At 46.7% G+C, this 25315-nt stretch overlaps 1 protein-coding gene across 1 annotated transcript in view; it reads left to right on the top strand.

The window, feature by feature from the left end:
- Positions 1–4910: 4910 nt before the first annotated feature.
- The window catches only part of si:ch211-278a6.1 (SRC kinase signaling inhibitor 1), a 32903-nt gene continuing 12498 nt past the window's right edge, over positions 4911–25315 (top strand). Inside the window, exons 1-11 of the mRNA XM_034539297.1 lie at positions 4911–5261; positions 10259–10285; positions 16364–16559; positions 17095–17106; positions 17502–17797; positions 19403–20226; positions 20524–20625; positions 20977–21104; positions 22215–22235; positions 22922–23082; positions 24677–24852. Coding sequence (XP_034395188.1) covers positions 4926–5261; positions 10259–10285; positions 16364–16559; positions 17095–17106; positions 17502–17797; positions 19403–20226; positions 20524–20625; positions 20977–21104; positions 22215–22235; positions 22922–23082; positions 24677–24852 — 2279 coding nt within the window. The 5' untranslated portion in view covers positions 4911–4925. The remainder of the gene's footprint in view (positions 5262–10258; positions 10286–16363; positions 16560–17094; positions 17107–17501; positions 17798–19402; positions 20227–20523; positions 20626–20976; positions 21105–22214; positions 22236–22921; positions 23083–24676; positions 24853–25315) is intronic.

Here is a 25315-nt window from a genome sequence, read left to right as displayed (position 1 = left end):
AGAGCCGGAGGAGAGCAGGAGGTGAAAAGACGGGCACTTCACTTCTTATCGTGCACGCTTTAATGATCAAGAAGGCGTTGCTGTGCCTTTGTGCCGGAGCAACAAATTGCGGTCGTCAGCGTCCACGTGAGGCAGCCTGAAGCCGCGCCGCGTCCAGCAGGACGGACACGTTGGCGTTGACCTTCTTCTGATGTCTTGCTCTCGCTGCCCAGCCGGTCAGTTTCCCCCCTTTTAACGCTCCTCTCGCGGCATAGCGGTGCCTCCAAGCTCTCACAGACAGACTACCTTAATGGAGAGGGTAACAAAATAAAAAAGAATACTAATAAAAAGTGAAGTGCACATGCCTGCTGGTTTATGTGTCTTTTTACCTGAAGCCTCTTGGTTTTAAGTGGAGGGCAAGCAGAACCCAGCGAGATAAGAGAGATGGAAACACAATGTTCCGCTCGCTTTTCCACAGGCTTTTCATGGACATCCGAACGTCGTCTATCTGTCTCTATTTGTACTATTCCAAGGTTTGTGTGACAGCTCGCAGACAACAAGACGGCAGTCACTTGCCAGTCCTTTTTGCAGGATTAGTAATGATGTTGTAGCTACAACAGCCAGCACACAGGCTGGTTTCAGTGCGTCCTGATTGGTGTGTGTTTTTTTTCAGAAGGTTGCATTTAATCCCGCCATGCCCTTCTCTCCCACTTGTTTTGTTTTAACTGTTCCCGACGGAGCTTATAGAGTGAGAACAGCTGAAGTCCTCGCTGATTTGCTTATTTCCCCGTTGCCTGTAGCCTTCGATAGACGTGCCGGATTAGCAGTTTGCTGCACTTCTCCTCGATTTTACCTCTTTCCCTCCTACTTCCCTGGTTAATATTCCGCCGGTCTATCCGCCCTGTGCCGTCACGGCCAACATCCCACGAGGAGCCCTGCCATGCTTGCAGTAAATCAGGCTGTGGGTCGGAGGGAAGAGCCGTGCCCGGCCTTCCTAAAACCATCTGCATAACGACAGACCTTCATGGGAGGAGAAACTAAACTAAAGAAACAGAAGATGAAAAAAAAAAAGAGTATCCGCGAGAATAACTAGGACAGGTGTTTGACTGCTTGGTGTTAAAAAGCAGTAACACATCACAGGCCAACGAGAAAAGCAATGCTTGTCTTCAGGAATTCATTAATATGAAGTTTGAGTCTGATGAAATGAAAATGTATTTGCTGTCATCTAGATAATAAATAAAAAAGTGCAAACACGCTTCAAAGTTGTCTTGACAAGACGTCGAGGACACAGCGTTCCCTTTCACGGGATTTCTTAAACTGGCAATTTCTTCTTCTTTTTTTCAATTTCTTACCTTCTTGTTTGTTTATTCTTTCCATTCCCTGATGTCTCAAAGTCGAGATTATTAAAATCCCAGCGAGAGGAGACGTGTAGTATTCAGTGAGTAACTCAGAGAGGTGAGAGCTACATTTTAAACTCTCATTAACGTTTCGCAAACATCGAGCCCTCAGAAACAATCTGTCATTGAGCCAAGTGAATGATCAGTCAATCGATTAAACTATTTAATATCTAATTTCGTGTTTTCCTGATGTTGTACTCAATATCTTTTTATATATATCGTCTTGGACAGAAATCATTTGCATATTTGCATCCTCCCAAGCTTTTCTTCTTTCCAAATACAGCATTAATATTCGTGACTCACGTCGCCCCGAGGTGCCGCTGCATATGTGACGAATAAGTATGGAGTGAAGAAGAGTTTGCATATGTGCGGTCGGCAGCTCTCTCGTGGTTCCGTGAGACTGGAAGCCTCTCATACACCCCTCATACCCCCCCAAACCCCCTACACACTCTGACCCACATGCCTGAAATATAATAGCGACACGCCAGCAAACCCAATCCACTTTCCTTCTCCCCTCCTGATTCTCCATAGCAAAACGCCCATGCAAACCATTGGCAGCGACTTCTCTTCCCAAGTCCAAAGTCTAGCTCATCAGGTGACTGTAGAAGAAATACCAGCCGCCATCCCCCCCCCCCCCTGCGTGGTCCAGGATGTGGCTGCGACGACGCAGAATATTATTAAGGATGCGCGATGGTAGTCGTCGTGGGTGAGTTGGCAAACGCTTCACGTCACAGACTGAATTTTCCTCCGCGTATAAATAACCCACTGAAGGCGGCGGAGACTGGGAAAAAAAAGTGTAATATTGAGAATGCACAGCCTAATAACTGTGAGAATTTTTTTTTAATTTTAATTACAACACACGTAGAACAATAGATGCCAAACATCCATTTGTCGTCTTCAATCTGTGAACCGACCTCCCCTGCTGGCCGGAGATATTAGACTTAATCTTCTTTGCATAAACCCAGAGAAGCACCCAGTGGGGTCGGCCTGCTTGATCGGAGCACGTTGGTTGTTGGAGGTTTTCTTCACCTCGCTTGTCTTATCTCTCGGGGGCCCCACAGCAGCGGGCTCCTTTTTTTTTCTTTTTCTTTTTTTTTCGCCAGGTTTAATGCTCTCGACTGCGCCGAGGCTCACAGATCTTATCGCTTCTGATTGCGGCCTTCCCGTCGTCATTCAGGTCTTCTGTTATTCCCCTCACCGACATGCGGCGTCTTCTTTTTCCCCGGTGTTCTCTCGGTCTTTGTAGCCGCAGACCCAGACTCGCCCACAGACATTGCTTTCTTCCCGCGATAGAGCGCTCACGAGAAAGCCACCCCATTAAAGGCCCCTTTTATGTCGGTTTAGAGGATGCTGGCGTCGCCTGGGCTCGCACAGATTGTTTTGGCTGTCGGGTTATTGTCTGCCAGCTTATGTGAAAATATATTGTCAGCGAATGACGAAAATAAAGGTGTATGACCCGTTTTCTATTCTTGCTCTTCCTGCCCACACAACATGTGCAAGATGAGGGCTTTGTATACGGCTCTGGAAAGTCTGTCCACGGACTGCAGGTTGGAACGCTGAATACCGAACCAGTGGTACAAAGAGATGCTAATCTTTGAAGGAAAACAAGTTTCTTTTGGCAAGCCATGAGGTTGTTTATCATTTCAAATTCCTCGACATTCTGCACTTGATGAATATAAATGTATACATTCTCTTCTCCGCTTTCTGCTTATCTCAAGGCAGCATAGCCCACTCAGCGTTTCGCTGTCGTCGTGGATGCTCAGTCACAATGACAAAGCCTTGGTCTGTAGGCCCGGCTTGGCCAGCCATTGTAATGGGGCCCTTGAGTCGGGTCCTTGTTAGACGCACAATAAGCTCCCGCCTAATGAAGTGTAAACCGGAGATCTGGGAGGCTGCGAGGGGGCCAGATGAACACGGCCGGCAGCTCAATGCTAATGCTATTAGCCAGGAGGTCAGTCCATTTCGGCTTATCGGCACTTCGTAAGGTGGCGGATGACGAATAGAGAGAGAAATGGGTTTGCGACGGGCAACACGTTTGTATTGCAGCTGCGTTGGAACAATGGCCGGACCTCTCTGCTCCGAACAGGCTTCTCCTGTGTTAAGGTTTGTCCACTGGAGAGCGTCGCAGCTCCGTCGGGCCACTCTTCCCCCGCGTTCATTAACAGTCCATTCGTTGCTCCGGCCCCTAGGAGCCGTCCTCCGCTGCTTACTCACTCAGCTCCTCCTAATGCTGCTGATGAGCCTTTAATGTACAGATGGTCCACTTCATGCAGCTCTATTAAGCCTCAACACTTTTTTATACTTTTAGTTTTTATTATCCATCTCTGATGTTATTGGTTTTTCTACTTGCTTAAAGTTGGACTTAATAAGCTTTTTAGTCAAATATGAATGAATGTCTTGTGGTTCCTGTGTAAAAAGCATGATATTCAATATTCATTTACCACTCTGCAGGTTATTGTAAGACAATATTAGTCTTCATAGCAAACCTCCTCTCCATATGTCTAACCCATCATAATGCATAAATAATGCATTGAGAAATTGTAATTCAGAGAAAGTGCTATTGTTTGGCGATAGCTCTTTTCTGATGGTCATGTGACAGTGTCCTGGCGTGTTTGGTGGCACGTCTGTGCACAAACACACAAATTAACCCTTGGCATGTTTTTATCTTCTAGCCAACGCCGGGGCCTGTTTTCCTAAGCAAGGTAACTCACCGGGCGAATGGCTCCCTGCTCCTTTTTAATCACACTTTTGAGTTCATTCATTTTTCCAGTCACATTTGATTTGTATTTTTTATTTTTTTTGTGCACCCATTTTTCACCTTTCCTGGCCGTGTCCGTCTCCCTTCCCGTTCACATTCCTCCTCAGTTAGAGCGCAGATAAAAGGCCGAGGTGGCTGTCAGAGTGATGCGCCTCCTTAAAAATGGACACTAGAATCAGTCGAGTCCAGTGAAAGTGTCCAGAGATGGAGGGAAAAACTCCGATAGATGGACAGGAGTGGGTGAGAATGAGCGAGAACGGGGACAAAGTTTTTCCTTACTGACTTTCAATCACCTCAAGTTTCCTAAGTAAACAACGAAAGTCACTTAAAACCGCGGGCACATCACAACGCAATATCCAGCAAAACAAACTCAGTTTGAGCCTCTTTAACCTGTCGCAGAAGTATTTTACTTTTCTCATTTCTCTTCCCTTCAGAACTTGAAATCAATAATTCTGCAGGGGAACTGCTTCGTCCTGGTGGCAAATAGTCTAACATCCCATTTCTCTCTCTCTCTCTCTCTCTCTCTCTCTCTTTCTCTCTCTCTCTCCCTCCCTCTCCTGTCCCCTCTGTGCCTTATGTTTTCCACTCGCATTCCTTCTGCTCTGTTTGTTTTCACCTATGTGTGCCTGCTCTGTGTGTATGTACGCCTCCACCCTGAAATCTGTGTGTGTGTGTGTGGGGATTCACCTTCTTTTCCTTATCCACCCCTTTCCTTCTTTTCTTTCATTCCTTTATCCTCCCTTGCGCTCCTCTGTCCTCGTCCCTCAGATCCCGACCGCGGCGGCGGTCACATGATCTCGACGGATGACTTGGAGTATCCGCGAGAGTACCGGACTCTGGGCAACAGCGCTCGCCGCTTCTCCAACGTGGGCCTGGTGCACACGTCGGAGCACCGGCACACCGTCAGCGCCGCCCAGAGTCTGGAGGCCCTCACCAACCTGCACAAGGTCGACATGGAACGCAAGAGGGACGCCTTCATGGATCACCTGAAGAGCAAGTACCAGCAGCAGCAGCAGCTGCAGCATCCGCATCACAGCCCGCACCACAACCCACCGTCTCCCTCACCCTCCCACGCCAGCATGAGGAGCACGTCGGAGCGGGCCGCGCGGGAGCAGGTACGCCGAGTTGTTGTCCTCCGAAGGAATTGTTTCACGCGTGTGTTTTTCTCTGTGATCGCTTTACGCTTTGACTCATTTGGCGTTCGGCGCGCTTTACTTTTGCCAATCGAACTGGTCAGGGTTGTCACTTTGGTGGGAAATGACGGCACGCGTGGAGAGAAAAAGAGCACTTAATAGTTTGGGTCATGTGGCTCGTCAGGCAAACAAAAAGCCTCTTGTCAGGTAACATTCAGAGTGAGAGCAGCTCATTGTGCATATTGAAATAATCGAGAGAGAGAATAAGTGCATCTGGGTTATCAGAGGCCGTCGTTAAACTGTCACAGCCAAGCTTTTCTTTGTTTCACTGCTGCCAGGACCTGCAGAACTTTACGCACGCAACATACATAAACGTATTAAATGCACATAATGCACATAATGCAAATGCGGTTATCTGAACACCGTGTGTGTGTTCTAAAAACAGTGATACATTCAACGTGACGTGGCGGGTAAGGCACACCAGGAGACAGAATGAAAGGGAGAGAGAGTGTGAGCGAAGGCAGGCGTAAGGCAGGTGGAGTCCATAGTTGCCGTGGCAACCTCTCCCATAAATGGCAAGTAGGGGTATCTCGTTGCAAAGGTCAGGTTGTGTAGAAAAGCAGGACTTGCACAATGATGAAGACGGAAGGGGAGAGAGAGGAATAACGAGGCAACCTGTTATATATATATATATTTTAAGCAGTAGCCAGGAGAGTGGACAGATCCCAAAGTGACAGGGTATTCTTTCACTGCACGGGGGGGGAAGCAGAGCCCAGGATTTCTTGTCATCTCGTGGATGTGCAGAGCATGGACGGCGAGGGAGGGGGCGAGGGAGGAGCTGGAGAGGAGCGCAGCAGCCAGTCAAGCAGCCCGCTGCTCAATTAGCCGGCACCAGCAGGAGCCAGCCACCCTTCTGCGAAGGAGTTAATCGGCTGGTGTTGTAATGAATTAAATAAAGAGTTTCCGCCGCATGTGCTACTGGATAGAAAGACAGAGAGAGAGACAGAGGGAGAGTGGTAGACTGGGAGAGGGGAGGGAGGGTTAGAGAAGCATAGGGAGGGAGAGACGGGTAAAAGCACGATGAGGAAACGCTGCACCTGACGGACAGCCTGGGATGACTGGAGTGGTGGACAGGTGCACTGCAGGTGAGGAACTGGAAGCTTGATACTGGTAGCTGGATGCTGTTGTGTGTGTGTGTGTGCGTGTGTGTGTGTGTGTGGGGGGGGGTGTAAGGATGTGCCAGCTGGGTTTATATTCCACGCCTGTTGTGTTTATCGTGGTTGTTGTGGTGACGGCGTGGATATGCTGAAGGCTGAGTGGACGATACTGTAAGCTGAACACAGATGTATTGTGCGCGCCCGGCTGAGCGTTAGTTTGCCTTGCAGACGAGTGTAGGTGTTTTTATTTTTTAATTTTTTGTTAAACCGAGAGAGAGAGAGAGAAAGGGCGAGAGGCTGCGGTAACGTGGGGACGCCACTGTAGACCGGAGGAGGGTTGAGAGGGGAAGAGAGTGAGAATGGTTGTGGTGAGGGAAAGAGGGGCGGGGGCGTGGGGTGCGGATAGAATGACGACATGAGAAAGAGACGGGAGGTGGAGGAGGGGTGGTGTGAGTGCAGCCTGCTTTACATGCTGGTCAGGTAACGCGGCGCTACACTCTGTGAGGCTGCGTCCTTCTGTTGGAGCTCTGTGGCTGACACTGTGCGCGCACACACACACACACACACACACACACACACACACACACGCACCTTTGTGTAAATATATACAGGGGTGTCTGGATTTGCATTTTGGCCCCTCTTTAAACTTTAATCAGACATTTCAATACAAACATCAGTGACACTGTCTCGTTTGGGATCAAAGCATATTTAATACAATGGGATTTTAATAAGGAAAATATTGATTTGAGCCAATAGTCTCAACCTTCATCAGGGAGTCAGCGTGACAACGATTGACAGTAATATAATGTCTGCACAGAAGAAATTGATTCAATTCAATCCAATTTATTTGTATCGCCCCGAAATCACACATTTAGGAAGCCTTAGAGAGAGTGGAGGGATCCCACTCCTAGGATGGACAGAAGGGCAATAGATGTCATGTGTTCAGTGATGATGATAAATGATTCATTAATATACGCAGTAAGCAGAATATGAAAAGGCACGCTTGCAGTGACGACTGCCAGGAGGGCGAGTCGTTGAGTCAAATCGACCCTCTGGAGTGCAGGATTTGCAACTCAAAGTCCGAGTTCAGTGTGTCTGCGGTCGTCAGCGGAGCAACTGTGAAAAGCTTTACTTTACCTGGGAATTGTGAGTGAGCCTCATTTAAAGCACAACAAACATAGAGGAACGCTGGCAAGAGGCAGACGCACCAGACCACAAATCACTTCTGCACCATTAAAGCCAGCCCTCAGTGGGGAATGAGAATTAAATCGTTAACGTCGTCTGAACGAGTGAACGGCAATTATTTATGACACACCGATGGAGCCCCTCAGCCGCTGTCAGGTTCAGCAGCTTTTTTAAGGACAAAGCTTCACTGACCGGCCTCACAGATATACGTGTCACGTGATCAGGACGTTGAGGCCAACCTCGTGTATCATGTCATCCCTGAAAGTGAACCACTTTACCCACCGTGACCTCTCACCCCTTACTGAGAATTAGCGTTGTGAGGTGAAGCGGTGAAGAGATTTACCTGCATAAAAAGTTTTTTTTTAATGAAGCCAGACAAAGAAACCTTGATTGAAACTAACTGTGATAATATAGTATTTTTGTAGAATTTTTTTTTGTATTAACACATTAACCCATTATGGAGAATTTAATCCTTTAATCCTCCTGGACAGCGACATTAATATGACAAAAAAATAAATAAAATACATCACAACTAGCAATGAGAACATTCTCCCTCAGCTTCACATCAAAGAGTTGTCTTTAATAATAATTGCTTTGACATATTTTGGTAGGAAATGTATACGCTATGAGGGCGGGGGGGGAGCGTGGGTGGAGATTATGCTCCATATCATTTTGAGTGTCCCACTTGTCTGAGTGCCAGCGAGTCTAGGCGGATATATGCATTGCTTTTGGGAAAGAATTATGCACATTAAAATGCCCCCGAATAGCTTCTACCTTTCAGAATGAAGGTTATAACTTTCACGTGGTTCAGTTTTCGGTTTGAGATAATTGAACTCAGTTTTATACCCGAGATAGAGAAGTTGTAATGGGTTTCATTATGTCGCTACTACTATTTCCATCTATATTATACCACGACTCTGTTGTGTCCCATTTCCATCTTATTGCTCTACTAAGACCACTGCTATTAAATTGGGTAAGCGGGTTTTAAGTACGTAGTGTGTTAACACTGGAAAGGTGACTTAATTTAAAGCAGCAGCAGCTACGTCGAGTGACAAATACAGTCAACTTCACACGGTGCGTGAAGTAAAGGAAAGAGGAGGAGCTTCTCACTTGTAGATGGAGCTAAAGGAAGTAACTGCTGCGTATTTGGAAAAACCTTTTTCACGTCTCTTCGTCATCCTAAAGTCCCAAACGGCGCAAGTATTGTGTCATTTCCTGTTTGTATTTAAAACGGTTCAATATGAAGACTTCTTGTATACTTTGGAGCGGCTCGTCAAGGTTGACGGTTTGATCCCCGGCATGTTAAAGTGTCCTTGAGCGAGACACTGAACCTCAAGTTGCTCCCACTGCTCCTACGATACCGAGGATGAGTTTCATGTACATATATGTGACAACCACAAAAGAGGAAGTTCACGTTCTGCACAACAGTAAACTTTAAAAGACGGTACATACATTTATTTACAGTAAGTATTTGTATAGAATTGGGAATACTGTTATTGGTGTCATTTCAAAGTCAACGTTTGATTGACAGTTGTACAAAACATACACTTTCATACCAATGGCCTCATTTGTGTATATGCAGTACTTGTATACATTCAATTTGTGTGTAGTATTGATCTGGGACACAGCGCTAAGCTGTATAAGATCTGTGACCGGATGTTTAATCACGGCTCGGTGTCTTCTTGGCCACGAACATTACCTCTTTGGATTATTGTGATCATAGTGCATCAAGAAAAGAGAGTCAGGAAGAGAGATGGAGAGAAGAGCATAAAGTGAAGCAGACTGTCACCGAATGGCATCGGGGCCAAATCGGGGGACATTAAGTGGAAGATTAGATTACAATAAAGTAATAATCGGTTGAAAACGCTCCCTCTGATGCGCCTGTTTACTGAAGTAATGGAGGCGTTTGTAGAGATAGTATTAAAATGGAAAACCAACAACAATCATAAATCACAAAAAAACTTGCCTGTCACTTTTCATCCGTGCACCAGGAATATAATGCAGCTTCTGCAGGAGGGGAGGCTGAGTGGACTAAAAAATGGCCTGCAGATAAGAATAAGAACTAGAATAAGAGTTTGGATTAGAATTAAAATTCATGAACTCTGCCCAATCCTTTTTTTTATTCGGTCTTGGCCTGGTTTCGACTGCGGGGTGATTATGTTTGAATGGAAAGCTCCTACCCCGACGGCAACATGCAGGCACCTATTCCACCCTTTTCATTTCCTCCACTTCGCCAGTTACGGCCAACAGCGCAATCTTGTTCCAGGTGCACGGTAACCCAACACCTGAAAAACACAGCACCCCCCCCGCCCCCCGCCCGCACCCCATCCCTCAACAATTACACTTAACGACTGTGGTTTATATTCGATGGAGCTGTCAACGATTTTAATGAATTTCATATTTTGCCTGTCTGAAAAGGAACACGTGCCAAGAAAGCGGTTTAAGAAATGCAGCTGATTATGCTTTTTTGGGGGAAGATGCGTTTGCCATGCATTCACACTTGTGTCCCCTCTCCAGTCCAGCTTGTATTAAGCACCAGTTCTTTTTTTTAAGTGGTTTCTTTTTGTCAGTGAACTTCAACGAGTATCTCACATTTTTTCTTTTTCTGTCTCCCTCCCTTCCCTCTTTTGTCCTTCACGAACGTCACAGCAACAGCCCAACTACTGGAGCTTTAAGGTCAGTGCTGCGTGTCTGTCCCTGTGCGTTTGTCAGTCTCATGTCCACTGTGTGTGTGTGTGTGTGTGTGTGTGTGTGTGTTTTGTGCTGTGGGATTACGTCAGACTCCTCGGGCATCACCAGCCTATCCCCTTTGTCCTCTGACTTCTGCAACACCCAGCTCACTTGGAATCTCTCTTCTCCTCTGGCAGTGTGTGTGTGTGCGCGTGCTCGCGCAGCTGTGTGTGCGTGCGTGCGTGCGTGTGTGTAGGGTTACGTTGGCAGAGGTGTCGGGGGTGGCGACAGCTTAAACTTCTCCAGCTCCATTTAATCTGCAGAAGACGTCTCTCTCGGGATTTATGATACCTCAGGCAGCTGGCATTAATGGCTAGAAGCCATGTGACCTTGCTGAAGTATTACTCAGACTGACTGAGACATTAAGAAGACATTTCAGACCTGACGCTGAAGCATTACTGAAATAATACAAAGACATTAGCACCGAGGCTTGAGTCATGGCTGGGCTGCAGAGGGTGCATTATCCACAGGTTGCAGAGAGGAAATACGAGCTGAGACGTGCATCAAGATGTGTTGAGAGTTTTAATCTTGCTGGATATAAAGAGTTGAGCCCATTGGTGTGTTGTAATGTGTTTCTCTTTGTTGTCGCATTACACTGCACACGGACAGATGGGGAGGGTATCTAAACAGAAAAAGTTAAAGAAAAGTGTGTGTGTGTGTGTGTGTGTGTGTGTGTGTGTGTGTGTGTGTGTGTGCGCAATATCATTTGGACAGGTTGGAAATGTCACTGAATATCCAGAGCCATATCCCTTGACCCATAATGCAATTCATCCCTGACTCCCACAAGTACTTAAACTCCAAACAAGAGGTCAGACCACTAGAATTTAGAGTCCAGTCCATCCCATCAATCTGTTACACGATACGACCAAGTGACTGGAACTGTGCAGGACTTGCTAAAAAACTTGTGGGTACCTAAACATTCTGATAGTTGATTAAATGGATCAGATCTGAAAATGATCAAATCAAATGATCTGTTGCGTGATCAACAATCCAAAACTCAAAAGCCATTCGGTTTAAATCAATATAAGAGAAGAGAAAAGCCCTGAATGAGAGTAGTTGCCTAACTAATCAATTAATGTCTGCAGCTCTTCAGAAAGTGTGTGTGTGATCTCTGGAGCACAAAGTGCATCAAGGGAGGAAGTTTAATCACTGAACACGGAGGGTTAGGATTTATTTATTGGCTCCTCAAGGTGCTGCAGCAGCGTGTTAAAGGGCAGAATGAAACAACCAAAAAGGGTCCAAGCGTTAACGGATCGGAAGCTGTCGTCGTCACCTTTTCTTTTTTACGTCGACGTCTCATCCGCTTCATTTAGCAGTGAAGCGGATGAGAGTGAGTGTGTGTGTGTGTGTGTGTGTGTGTGTGTGTGTGTGTGTGTGTGTGAGTGTGTGTGTGTGTATCAAGGATGTAACCATCAGATAGTAATGGTTATTATAAACAGCAGCTGCAGGTGTCGGCCCTGGAATAATGAAATTAAATACGTGTCCTAAAAGAAATTGTTGTGTTTTTTAGCTGTTTTCTATCATTAAAAAAAAGAATCGCTTCCATCTCTCTCAGCCACCACCCCACAACCCCTCTCAAGTCACAGCAATTTGGCAAAGCAATTTGTTCCGTGCATTGATGACTCCAGGTATTATAAAGAGACCGGACTCCAGAGGGGCCGGGGTCTTGTGTATCCGGGCGGAAAGCTTGGTCCGAGAGCTGCAAAAGATGGGAGAGAAATAATGATGGTGGAGGAAGAGCACGGAAACACAATTGGATGGGAGAGACGGATCGATATTAGGGAGCTGTTTTCTCTCCCCTTTTTCTAAAAGTGAGAGCTGTGAACTTCTTCTTCTTTTTTCGTGTGGAAAAAGAGCCGGGTTACACTTGAAAAGGAGAAAAAGTAGACGGCAGCAGCACAATCGTGGCACCTGGATGCGGCTTTGCCCTCCGAAGTTTGAGACTGAGGCAGATCTGTTGACGGAAAGCAGCTCTGGGAGTGGACAAAGGAGGGAAGGGATTATAAAGGAAGGAGAGGAAGACGGATAACTCGAGGCACAGTAAGACACAAGGAAGGGGAAAGTGTGATTAGGAGCTGGAGGTAAAAATAGAAGAAATGCGGATAAGGTGTGAGGATTGTGATATTAACTATTTAACACCTGTCACTCAAGGAGCCAAACACCCCATTGTCATCTTACAAGCATCAAGTTTGTCTCTGACTAATGTGTCCTCCTGTTTTTGTAGCTTCCTAATGGATGCTCGCATACGATCTCTCGCACCTGGTTGCTAGTTTTTTATCGATGTTGGTGACAGAGCTCAACACTGAGTTTTAACAGTTGTTTCCAGGCTGCCACCCACTTGTATTTTGAGTCCCGATATTTTACGTAAAAAAAAAACAGAGTGGTTGCCAATTCCTCAAAATGGTTACCAGGGGCAACCTGGCAGCCCTGCCTGTCGAGTCCTGGGGCAGAGGTCTCCGCAGAGACAACACCTCTCTGACACTTCTACTGGGTGATGATTGAGGGGGATTATTTCTGTTTAAGTTTATACATCGTTTATTTAAATCCGACTCATTTTGCCTTTGAACTCAGAGAGCTGTGCCGACACTGTGCATTTGTGTTAATTCCAAAAAGTGTATTTATCTTCAACAATGTTGATGAAACAAGAGTCAGGCTGCTTAACTTTGTGCAATTCAACTATGAGAAAGTAAGAAAAGAAAAACAGAAAAGTATGAAGCCGCAGATGGTTGGAAGAGGCGGACAATCTGGTCTGTGTGTCTGTGTGTGTGTGTCTGTCTGTCTGTCTGTCTGTCTGCTCTGCTCCACAGTCAAATGTAATGTGACAGCAGTCTTAAATGTTAACATTAAATAGCAATAATGAAAACAAGCTTACTACAGTTTCCAGCAGCCCGATTCTAAAATAAGGGCGGGGAATTCAACGCTAACCCTTTCCTGTAATATGATGCCAGTACACTTACTTCTTTAACATTTAACCGTTCCCAAAGCCTCCACACTGTTTCATTACAGCGTATATGGTGTCCTCCAGTTATTCCGTTGCATCTTTCAAAACATTCCCGCGTGGGCGAACTGCAAATGCATTTTTAAGTTGACATTCATATTAAATATATGGAAAAAAAAGCATGTACAAGGTTTGCAGACTAAGTAAGACGACATCGAAGTGAGTCGTGCTCTCCCAAATATAAAATATACATACCACCACTTGACCTTACACCACAAGGTCCCAGTGTGTGTGTGCGTGTGCGTGTGTGTGTGTGTGTGTGTGTGTGAGAGAGAGAGAGAGAGAATGTGAAACAAGGCACGACATGGTGGGAGGTTGCATGGAGTTTAATGCAGTTTGCAGCCTCGGGTCTGTTGTCAAGCTTCCGTGTCCCGCTTTCCACTCCACGTCTGTTCCGTGTACGATCATCCCTTTTCCTCCCTGTTCCCTCCCTGTTCCCTCCCCGTTCCCTCCTCGTTCCCTCCTCGTTCCCTCCCCGTTCCCTCCTCGTTCCCTCCTCTCTTCTGGCGTGCCCTGATAGCGGCGTAGAGTTCTCGACAGTAATTGAGTGGCGTTGAGAAAGTCTGGATCTCTCCGAAAGAAAAGGTTGAGGTGGAGCGAGGGCAGGAGGGGAGGCGCAGAGGGAGGATGGTGGAGCAACAGGAGAGGGAGGTGGGGACTCCATCACGTACAACACTGACATGTCTAGCGGGACCAGATGCACCACCAGATGGTGTGTTCGCATTGAATATTTACAATGCAAAACGACTGCAGAGAGAGATTTTTTCGGATTTTCGTGTCACATGAAACCACCAATATTGAAGTCGGTGTTTACCGCCTTGCTGTAACACGGCGAGCTGACGTGCAGCGGCTGCTGAGCGGACGCACGTGCACACATTGTGTGTTTTGTTGTGTACGCTCAGCAGCACATTCGTAGTCCGGAGAGAGTATAACTTTACTCATTCACTTTCCCCACACTGTTTCTTTTTTCAGCCGGTTCAGAAATTTGAGTGTAGAAACACCAAGAGGCACGAGCTCAGTCATGCAGCGCCGTACTCTCAATTCCCTTTTCCCTTTTCTTAGAAATCTCCAACTAGGTTATTTAGCCTCGAAATAAAATGTGTGCATGCAATCGTAGAATGACTCAAGATTTCGAAACAGAGCTGCTGTGTGTTTCCCTCTCAGCCATGCAGGGAAGATATGAGCAGATTCTCTCCAAAGAAAGCTCCTTTCTTAGCCAAATTCATCTCGGAGTGTTCCTTCTCCTGTGTATGGATGGTCTTGGGCAGCTGGTCCCACTTCAGATCCAGTTCCGAGTTGGTTAAATACCTGTAATCGGTTGAGTCAACCGCCTGGTGATATGTAGCCTACTGATTATGTGGAGGAAAGAAAGAGTTGTGTATCTCTGGTCAAAGCAATTATTCCTTTAAAAATGAGGTTTTTGCTTCCTCAAATTAGTGAAATGTAGCCAGAATTAAAAGAAGGGATTCAAAGAGAATCTGGTTAATTTGCAAGAAAAGACAAAAGGCTATCGAACCCTAACCGTACTAATCATCGTCCGGCGTCCGAGCGCCTACAATGGCCGGGATGTGACACCCTGCGCTACGCGCTGCTCCTCCGTGCCGCTGTTGATGGCGCCGTTCACAGTCCAGATGAATGAGCCTATTAGAAGACACGGCGGGGGTTATCCGTCAGCATCGCCGTCCCCCTCCGTGCTCAGACACCGTCTGCCGCCACTATCATCGGACACCGCTATCCTTCTGTGCGTGCGTGTGACTGAATTATGTATGATAGCGACAGAAGGGAGCGCACGCTATGAAAAGGATTGTGCAGCGTCTCAGTCGTGATGGCGGTTTGCCACTCGCCTCGTAAACAAGCGTGTGAACACATCGCAGTTCATTTAAAAAGACCTGTGATGGCCGTAGTTACACGTCGCCACGGCTCATTTGGTTTAGTTGGCTCTAGTGCAGCCACAATGACTTCAACGACTTGATCAATTGATTGACATTAAATGAGCAGCACTCATTTAACTCCCGTGTTACTAACTAAAGTAGTAACACGATTAATTGGCGCCCCGATTTGCTCCGACTACACTCAGAGGCGGAGGCCATGCTCGTGGCTCTGTGAGGCTCCATTGGCATTTTAATAGATGTTATTGTCTCATTGTCAAATAGTTTATGGAGGTTTATGTAGTACTGCTGAGATCAGAGGTGGCCGGCCGCCTGTGTAGCTCTACGTCTCACATTAATGAAAGGCGCAATAGATCTGTGCTGCAGTTTGACTCGGAGAAGGTAGAGAAGAAAATCCTTGGACACCGTTGTGCTCATGGTGCAAGGAGAAGGAGGAGGAGAGCGGAACAGCTACTGTACTGTGGCTAAGGATGTGTCTGCCTCTGCCATCCAAACAACCAGCAGACAGTATTCTGGGAGCTCATTACAGAATCCTCTGAGCCGGAGGAGACGCTCCGGCGGTGGGGGACCAGGGAGCCAGTTCAGTGACGCCTGGGCACCGGCCAGCTGGAGGAGACGACATTGACAGTGCGGGATTTGCCTGAGCTCCTCCTCCCATCCCGAAAGCACTCATTTGAAGTTGGGAGCAGCACAGGGATGTGGTAGTTGGGATGCGGGCGTGCGGGAGGTCTGCAAAGTGGCGCAAACACGACACAACAGCTGGAGCACAATTTTTCCGGCTTAATGTTGCTCCTTAACCACCATAGGTGATCCATAAATGGCTGATGCCCTGCTGTGCCGTGCCATTTGAGAACAATCATGTTGTGCTTTTTTCTGCTGCGGCATTCAACGTATGTCTGACACTGTGACGCTGCTAATTCTTTGTGAATGGCTGGTAGCTAATTCATCGTCAAGGCCTCGTTAATCTTGTTATGTGGTTTGATTGTGTGGCGTCTCATTGTGTGCTCGCTGTCTCTTTTTATTTTTCCTGTTGGTCCGACTCCATCGGCCCTGTCCAATCCATTCTCTCCGCCTCGATTTCACCTCTCAGTGAATGATTGTGTCTCCCTCCATGTGTCTTCTCCCCCTCCGCTGCAGAGCCGCAGTCCACGGCACTCCCAGTCCACCCAGTCTGGGCTCGCCGACCAGGCCGCCAAGCTCTCCTTTGCCTCCGCTGAATCCCTGGAGACCATGTCAGAAGCCGACGTCCCCAGCGGGTTCAACCGGATGAACCGATTCCGCCAGAGCCTGCCGCTCTCCCGCTCTGCCAGCCAGAATAAGCTCCGATCTCCAGGTTAAGATCTGAAGCCATTGCTGGTTGTACGTGTTATACTCTGAAAACTGAAGAGTAGCGATTCCTCATACAACAAATCTTCTTTTTTCTTCAGTTTAGACACAATCAGCTTGAAAGTGTAGTTTAGTGTATTTAGCTTGGAATGAGGAACACATACTATTCTGCGTAGGTAGTTATTTGTTTATTTAACCTGTATAGAAATCTGTTCAGATTCAACAACAGGTTCACTACAAAGGGGCCTTGAGAGTGAAGAGCGTATTAGTGACATCTCCACATCCAGGAGTGGTGTTTCGTCAGGTTAAGTGAGATTGAGAAAGAAAAGCCTCAGTAAAACTAAAGTGGCAGTCACTGAGGAACGTCCCCTTTTGAATGAGGAGTTGAGACAGAAGTAGATCTCTCCTCTCCGTGTCTCTTTACTAACCACTTTGTTTTCTTCTTTCCTCAACTCGTCTGCAATATCTAACTCGCTCTGCTTGACTTTTAATCACTTTCTTTGCTCTGTTTGTTCTTTTTGTTTGTCCCTCGGTGTCTGAAGATGAATACTCAGGTTAGTCAGGCTCATCTTTACCTATAAAACCAAGGGTTGCAGCATCTGACAAGTGGGCTATTTTTGGGGTGTGATTTGACATCCATTGTTGCAATTTTAATATTGATGGGGTTATATTTCATAAAATAAAAAAAAGAAATACTCTTACCATAAACATGCACACTAGCTATAAATTCTCACACAGCTACCGCAGTCCTTTTCTGTCAAGTGATTATTCAGGGATAACAATCGTTACCTGGATCTCGTAAAACAAAACGCAGAATATCTTTATCATAATTTGCACCACTATATCTGTAAAAACCGCAATGTTTGCTTTGCTCGTATTTCTTTTTTCCGTCCACCAAACCCGCCGCCTTCCTGACTCCCCCGTCTCTCCCGCGCCGCTCTCCTTCTAGGCGTGCTGTTCCTGCAGTACGGCGATGAGACGCGCCGCGTGCACATCACCCACGAGCTGAGCAGCCTGGACACGCTGCACGCGCTCATCGTGCACATGTTCCCTCAGAAGTTGACAGCGGGTATGCTGAAGTCGACCAACACGGCCATCTTGATCAAGGACGAGGCGCGCAACGTCTTCTACGAGCTGGAGGACGTCCGGGACATCCAGGACCGCAGCATCATCAAGATTTTCCGCAAAGAGCCCATCTACGCTTCCTACCCTGCCGCCGCACACCTGGCTAACGGAGACCTGAGGGTGAGGAGGGGGAGGGGAGGTGAAGAGGGCAAACAGGGCTTATTTTAGAGAGAGCTGTCTGATCTCCTGCTAGTCTGATGTTTGACAAATGAGCTGCCAGTGAGGAGCGCCATAACGCTCTGCTTCTACATGAAGAGCAGCGGTGTGCTTCTTCGGCGAGGTGATGGTTTCCTTAATATTAACAATGGTAAGTTTGACAGGCGGTTGTGTGTATGTGGGCTAGTAATTTAACAGGTATTCCTCCTGGAAATGTATTTCTTATCTTCAAGTAGGCCATCTGTTGCTGTGCAGACACCGGAGAACAATGTTCCTCTGTGAAATGAGCATATTTTAACATCCAAAGCTATTTCTGCTCCAGTGAAGATCAAGGAAGCCTGAGGGAGAACTTTTTTTTTTTCTCATTATTTTATACAAAACCGTGCTTACCATCTGCATTATATTCACACAATGCTGAGAGTGCGTCCGCGATTACCCATGTTAATAGGCAGCGTCAAACGACGTGCACCTTGTGTGTGCGTGCATGTGCTGTGCTGTGTGTTACAGTGTGTGTCTGTGGAGACGAGAATCAGAAGAAAGAGGTAGAGAGACAGCTGACCAGCACCATCTTCACAATCTACATTTTAGGAAATCTTAAAGGCATGAATTTAAGCAACACATGTAATCTGGCAAAACCGAGAATCCTCAACGTTTCTTATCATCTTCGACAGTGAGTGTGAGATTTCCATCTCTTCTTTATGGCTGTTGGAGACTAAATGCAACAGTTTTCTTGTTTAAGTTGTGTCCATAAAGTTTAGGTAGACCACCTTTATATGGCTTTGTAAATATATAGTAGTTTTATTCATTTGTATCTGGGCACAAACGGCTCAGTATCAGAAATTCCAAGCTCCAGTTTTATCCGTGTATTACATTGTGCCGCATGCTAAGTAGCTACAAACAGGGATGAGTTGAGCAAATAAGTAGTTCTGTGACTTTGTCTCTTGCATCCTGACACCGCAGAATAAAAACATATGTTTAGATTTGAGGTTTGACTCAATACCCGCTCGTAGTAATGTAACAATAAGCCAATAAAACAAACTAGGGCTTCAAAAGATAAAGGAAAATATAAACAAATAGATAAACACCAAAATGTATGCTGAAAGAATTGGACGAAAAGCATTTATTTTGGGAACAACCTCCTGGCTTATCCTCGCGCATGCTGCCATGTTAAATATTTTACCTGAAGATAACTCCTTACTATGAACTGCGGGAGCTCAGGGAAGCATCGAAAATCAATTTAACATTCTTAATCATCATCTTAAAACCATGAAATTGAATTAATTGATGAAATCAATCTATCGCCAAGCTCTAGTTGGAAATAGGAACGAGTGACCTACTGAAAACTTTGTATTTTAGTTAGTGACAGTTCTCTGTGCTTTCATTCTGTCATTGACGTAAAAAAAACAAAAAACAACAACAAATACTTTTTGGAGAATAGATTCTGCAGTTGAATTTATAATTGGTCTTTTGAGAATCCCATCACCAACATGTCAAACTGACTCGTGGGAAGCGGCGCGCTCTCATCCCTACGTCTCCACGGTAACCGTCATCCCCGCTCGTTCATTTCAGAGGGATATGGTGTACTCCTCCCGCGACTCCTCCCCGACTCGCCGCATCAACACCCTCCCCTCCTCCACGGCCGCTTCCTCCTCCGGCTCTCCGTCGCGCACGCGCCTCTCCTACAGCGGCGGTCGCCCTCCGTCCTTCACGGGGCCCCACTCCCAGCACGAGCAGCCCCGGCATCCCCACCACCCCTCGGCCGGCCACGGTGCCAACGTGGGCCTGTCCCCCTCGCCCAGCGCCATCCTGGAGCGCCGCGATGTCAAGCCCGACGAAGAAGTTTCTGCGAAAAACATGGCGCTGATGAAGAGCGAGGGGCTGTATGCAGATCCCTACAGCCTGATGCACGAGGGCCGCCTCAGCATCGCCTCCACCCAGTCGTTAGCTGCCATCGGGGACCCCTTCAGCTTCCCTGTTACCAGTGGCCTGTACCGCCGTGGCTCCGTGCGCTCCCTCAGCACCTACTCGGCCGCTGCTCTTCAAGGGGACCTGGAGGACTCCCTCTACAAGCCTGGAGGTTCGCTCTACTCCGACACATACTCCTCAGCCACACTCGGAATGGGTTTTCGCATGCCGCCATCATCCCCGCAGAAAATCCCCGACATGCAGCTGAGGGACAGGGACTCGTATTCCAACTCACCCAGCAGAGCCTCACCCGTCAGGCAGACCTTCCGCAAGGACTCGGCTTCCTCCTCTGTGTTTGCGGAGAGCCCGAAGTCAAGGCCCAGCTCCAGCTCCGAGCCTCTGTGTCTGACAGCCGGGCCCGGGGAGGGCGGCAGGGCCACGCCCGGCTTTGGCTCCTCGATGTCTGGACAGGACCCCGACATCAGCAGGTCAGTGCCAGTCTGTGTGGGGAAGTTCGTGAAGGTGTGATTTATTATTTTATCTCTTCTGACAGGAACACAATATGATCTGCTTAATGCGTGACATGTTTCTTGTTTTGTGTTTTCTCTCAAACACAATGGATTCAAACACAATGCTAATTCGTATTGATGTTTTCTCTTAAACTTTGAACGTAAATTACGTTATTACAATACGGTATTTCTTTGTCCATTTTTCTGTAATCTTATGCCTCTGCCTTTGTGCCATCAGTAAGTTTGGTGATCGATCTGTGACAATTGCACTTGCAGGGACCATCGTCTGGAGCGCATGGAGGCAATGGAGAAGCAGATAGCCAGCCTCACCGGCCTGGTCCAGAGTGTGCTAACCAGAGCACCAGACAGTGACAGCACGTAAGACCCTCCATTGTACCCCACCCACCCTCTAAAACTCACAGATACAGCTTCAGGTCAGACACATGGGCAGCGTTATCGACAGGCACGTAACAGGCTATTATCAGAGCCATTACTTAGTGTGAGTACGGAGCACTAAACATTAGCTTCAGGGCACAGGGCTATTGATTCATGCCTTGATACGTAGAGATGTGTGAGATCCCTTCTCAGCAGAGTTGAGTTTACACCTGCAACAGTGTTATCGTGGCACTGGAGCCTCCTGAACACAAGAAGATGGCTTGTTAGTGTCCAGTAGTCGTGCCGTTAGCGTTAGCACTGTAATTGCCTTGCCCTGTGGCCGTTGATCCTCAGATGCGGCCTGCTGCGTCTCTGCATGATGGCGGGCTGCCCTCCGGACCAAGGGACGGAGTTCTCACGGCCATTACCTTTCTCTTCCAGCGAGAAGACCGAAACCAACAGTGACGGCTCCGCCACTGGAAGTGAGTACAGCAAACCGCTTCCGGCCGTCTTCCTGGTGCTCTTGTTGCTGATCTGTGCAGAAATTATTTTCATTTCTTTTATTTCTTTTTCTTACGTAAACCAATGCACCACAATTAGGCCGGATAGTGGACACAAACAAGCAGTGATGATGACCTCCTGGTTTATGATTATGATTTATATTACTCTCTCGCGATGGGAAGCTGGAAGCGGCTGTCTTCGTCACCTTCTTCAGTTGAGAATTGTGGAGGAGGTTATTTTAAGGGCGGAGTTTGCTTCATTTGGTCCAAACCGGGAGAAAACTAGTTGCTTTTTAGTTCTGGTCCAGTTTGCATTCACGCTGCCTTTTAGCTGAAGAACTAATAACATGACTGACAGGAAGCTAAGTGATTGGGACAGATCAGATTCTGGTGACTTCTTTTCAGACCACAAACAAACCTTTGCACCAGACACACTCAAGAGTTTGATTGACAGCTTTCACACCTGCCCAAAATTAACCGAACTTAACACGAAAACACACCAGTTTGTTTTTAACGGATTCAAACTGGTTAGGTTTCCACCTCATACATCACCCTCTTCTCTTTTTTTTTCCTTTCACTTTTTGTTTTTCTCCAGAAGAGTTTCACTCGAAATGACTCATTCATATTTAAATAAATAGAGACTTTAAAGGAACAGCTTGAAGCTGTTGAAAGTTGTTAAACAAACAAACATACACCATAAACCTCTTGGCGAGGTAATAAGACAGACAGCTTTGTATTTGGAAGGTTTATTTTGTTACTTTTTTTACTATCTATGTGGTTGATGCATAGATATAGAATTTGAATGTAAATCAAATGTCTGCATATATTTTTGGGAAATATTGAAAGGAGATGTTTCCCAACAGGTGTAGCCCATACATACTGAAACATTTCTGAAACAAGTCTAATTCCTCTCCTTCCTGTTTCTGTACCATGTCCTTAATTTTGACACGGTAGTCTTTGAGTCATTTTCTCTGGTGTCGTCGATCATAAAATATCTCTCCAGGATCATCATTCTGTAAATATGAATAAGACGTTCCTTTGACTCTCTACCACCCTCTCATTAATGTCTCGGTAACTCTTTCTACATTCCAGCTGGACGGCTGAAGCAGAAAGGTAGTTTGCCATCTCCTCCTCTATCGCCCTTCTAATTCCTCCTCTCAGACATCTCTCATGGCGCTCTGTATGGGTGTGTGGTGTTGCTGGGTAGCTGGCGGCGTCTATCCTCACGTTTTCCTCCTGGCTGGTTTCCCAGAGAGCAACCCCCCCACCCCCTCCGTCTCCGTCTCCCTCTATACTTTTTGAATTTCTGCTTGGCTTTTCCTTCGGGAATTTCAGAAAGTTGGTTTTGTCACAGACTTGTCTCTCTTTTGTAAATGTGTATGAGAGTGTGTGTGTGTGTGTGTGTGTGAGAGAATAACTGAGGAGTCAATGGTCGCACTCGCAAAGCCCTGTGTGGAGATAAGAGCATGTTATCCCCCTGTGTGTCACTACTGAACAGACTAATTGCACTTCTATATGGGTTACTAATAGCATGAGCTCTCATTTCTCCCAATGGGCTATTAGAGTTTTTGGAATATGGTGCTTTTTTAGCATTCACACACTGGATTTGTTCCAGTGTGTGCCCAGATGATCTATTTACGTACATTTCTTTGGGCCTGTGTGTGTGTGTGTGTGTGTGTGTGTGTGTTGCATCGCGCTGCGTGACTGAAGACCTCACGGGAGCGCAGCCCACCAGACTAATCAATTTGTTTCCCGACGACCTCCTGCTGACGCTCTGTGTCCCGCTCTGTGATTGGCAGCACACACGCCGTCGGCACCTCTCGCTCTGATGCCGCCGCCGCCTTCCAACACGACGCCGGTGAACAGCGCCGGGCGCCTGCAGATGCAGCTCCACCTGCACGGCCTGCAGCACAACGCCACCGACCTGCGCAAGCAGCTCGGCCAGCTGCGCAAAATACAGGTGCAACGTTTATCCATCGAGAAAAACAATAAATATTATTTACTATTAGTGGCATCTATCCATGAATATAGTTTGTTTTATTTCAAATATTTCTTTGATATTCTAGTTCAGAATTTCAACACACACATGCTCTGTATGCATCATCGCTGGCTTTGATGTTTATTTGATCTTCTCTTCAATACTATACCTACAGTAAATAACACCTGCAGGATCACGTAGGTGTGCCGCCTGACACATTGAGGTCAACGCACCTTTTGAGGATTTATAATAAAAATAGAGCAAGCGGAGGATAAAAAGCTCCCGTTCACGTGGCGTTCTACCGAAAGACAAAAGTGTAACGACGGACGCAGAATCCAATGAAATGCCACAAAGTTAACGGAACCGTGGCGACGCTGTCCACCTTTATTCCATCTAGCTCTAATGCCAGCGTTGCCATGGTGACGGCACGTTAAATGCCGTGACAGATGATGGGCACGCGGTGCGTTCACTTGCTCCCTGACAGCAGTCACACAAGCTTCTAGAAATGGCTAAGCAGTGAGCGAGAGAGGAACAGTGGAAGCTGTGCTGTGTACCTGTACGTGCACCCAAGTGTGTCCTCTGCACCTGGACCTGTATGGTTGCCCGTGGCGATGGCCGGCAGCTTAAATTTTACATGCTGCTCATGAATTATTCAGAGACAGTGAACGAGGAGAGACAGGCAACTGGGAGAGAGAGAGAGCACACGATACAAATAATACAAAATAAAGGAAATCATTTTTTCTGTATATATTAATATATTTTTAAATATTTGATCATACCTGTGCTTGACCTGATGCCTCTGCAGCATCAGTGGTGGTGGTACATCGGGGGGAATGCCGAGTATAGTTTTAAATGTTAGCTATATCGGTGCGTTGTCTCACCTCCTGCAACATAAGGCCGATCAATTATTAATTTTTCTTGCTTACCAGGTGTTTTTCATCGCAGGGAGTTGTATTACACGCAGAAGTCCTGTAGAATATTCCATTTATAACACGGAGAGGGAGCTGAGTTCACGCTCAGTGCTTCTGTCCACAAACAGCCTTCGTTCTCCTCGGGGCAGCCCGGCTTTCTGTGTGAGGAGAAACATTATATGCACAGGCTGAGACACGCACACAAACACACACACAGAGGGAACTACTTGCTAGCAGTGCTCTGTAGACTAGAGACTCACACAGTGATCTGATGCCATGGTGGCTGGATGACACGTAAGCAGTCACAGCTAAATGTTCTTGTGGCAGAGAAGGTCGCAGATTAAAACAAGAGGCCACGGCCTTCCCTCAGTTCCAGCTCCTGTAAATCACTTAGGTTTGGAAAAAGCCTCGGGCGACTACGAGTCTCCTCTTTCTTTTGGTCCCGTTGTTCTGATGCGATGAAAAAGCACTTTTCACTCAAATAATCTCACGAGGCTAACGAGGATAACGTTCATACAAGTCGTTTCCAAATAGTAGTGCCCTGCTGAAGAAAGAGCAAACACATCTGTAACATTGTGTGTGTGTGCGTGCGCGTGTGTGTTTCTGTGTGTGTGTGTGTGTGTATGTGTGTGTGTGTGTGTGTGTGTGTGTGTGTGTGCCTGCAGATGGAGAACCAGGATTCGGTGCGAACTCTGCTGAAGCGGACAGAAGCGGAGCTGAAGGTGCGCGTGGCCGACGCCCTGAGGAAGCAGGAGGATCCTCTGCAGCGACAACGCCTCCTAGTGGAGGAGGAGAGACTCAAGTACCTCAACGAGGAGGAGCTCATCATCCAGCAGCTCCAGTCAGTGACCAGATAATAATGTTTTTATTAATAATAATTTGAACATTTGCTGTCAAAAAGAAACATTAATGCTTTGAATTGAATATAAATAAATAGACTTAAATTGACCTCCATCTCGTTTAAGATGAGACTCTTATCACACGTTTCATAATTGCTTCAAATGTGACAAAGTTCATATCTGTTTTTATAATTACATGACTCGCAGGGTGACGCCACGATAGGATGAAATTGCAACTGTAATTAAGCCCGGCGTAGAGCAAGATGCTTATTAAGATCTGAGGTACAAGACGGTCCAGCAACTAATTGAAGTGACTGAAAAACTGTCGAGAGCTACCTTGAGATTTAATAATGAGATAACTTGCTTCCGTCTCACACGTGGACATGTTCTGCTGGTAATAAGTCCCGGGTCTCACTTCCCAGATCTCACTCTGAGCGGCGTTTTGATTGCGGTCTAATTGGTTGA

This window comes from Cyclopterus lumpus, chromosome 8 (assembly GCF_009769545.1).
Source record: "Cyclopterus lumpus isolate fCycLum1 chromosome 8, fCycLum1.pri, whole genome shotgun sequence".
NCBI lineage: Eukaryota > Metazoa > Chordata > Actinopteri > Perciformes > Cyclopteridae > Cyclopterus > Cyclopterus lumpus.
The sequence above is the reverse complement of the archived record's forward strand: the minus strand, read 5'-3'. Positions and strand labels throughout refer to the sequence as shown.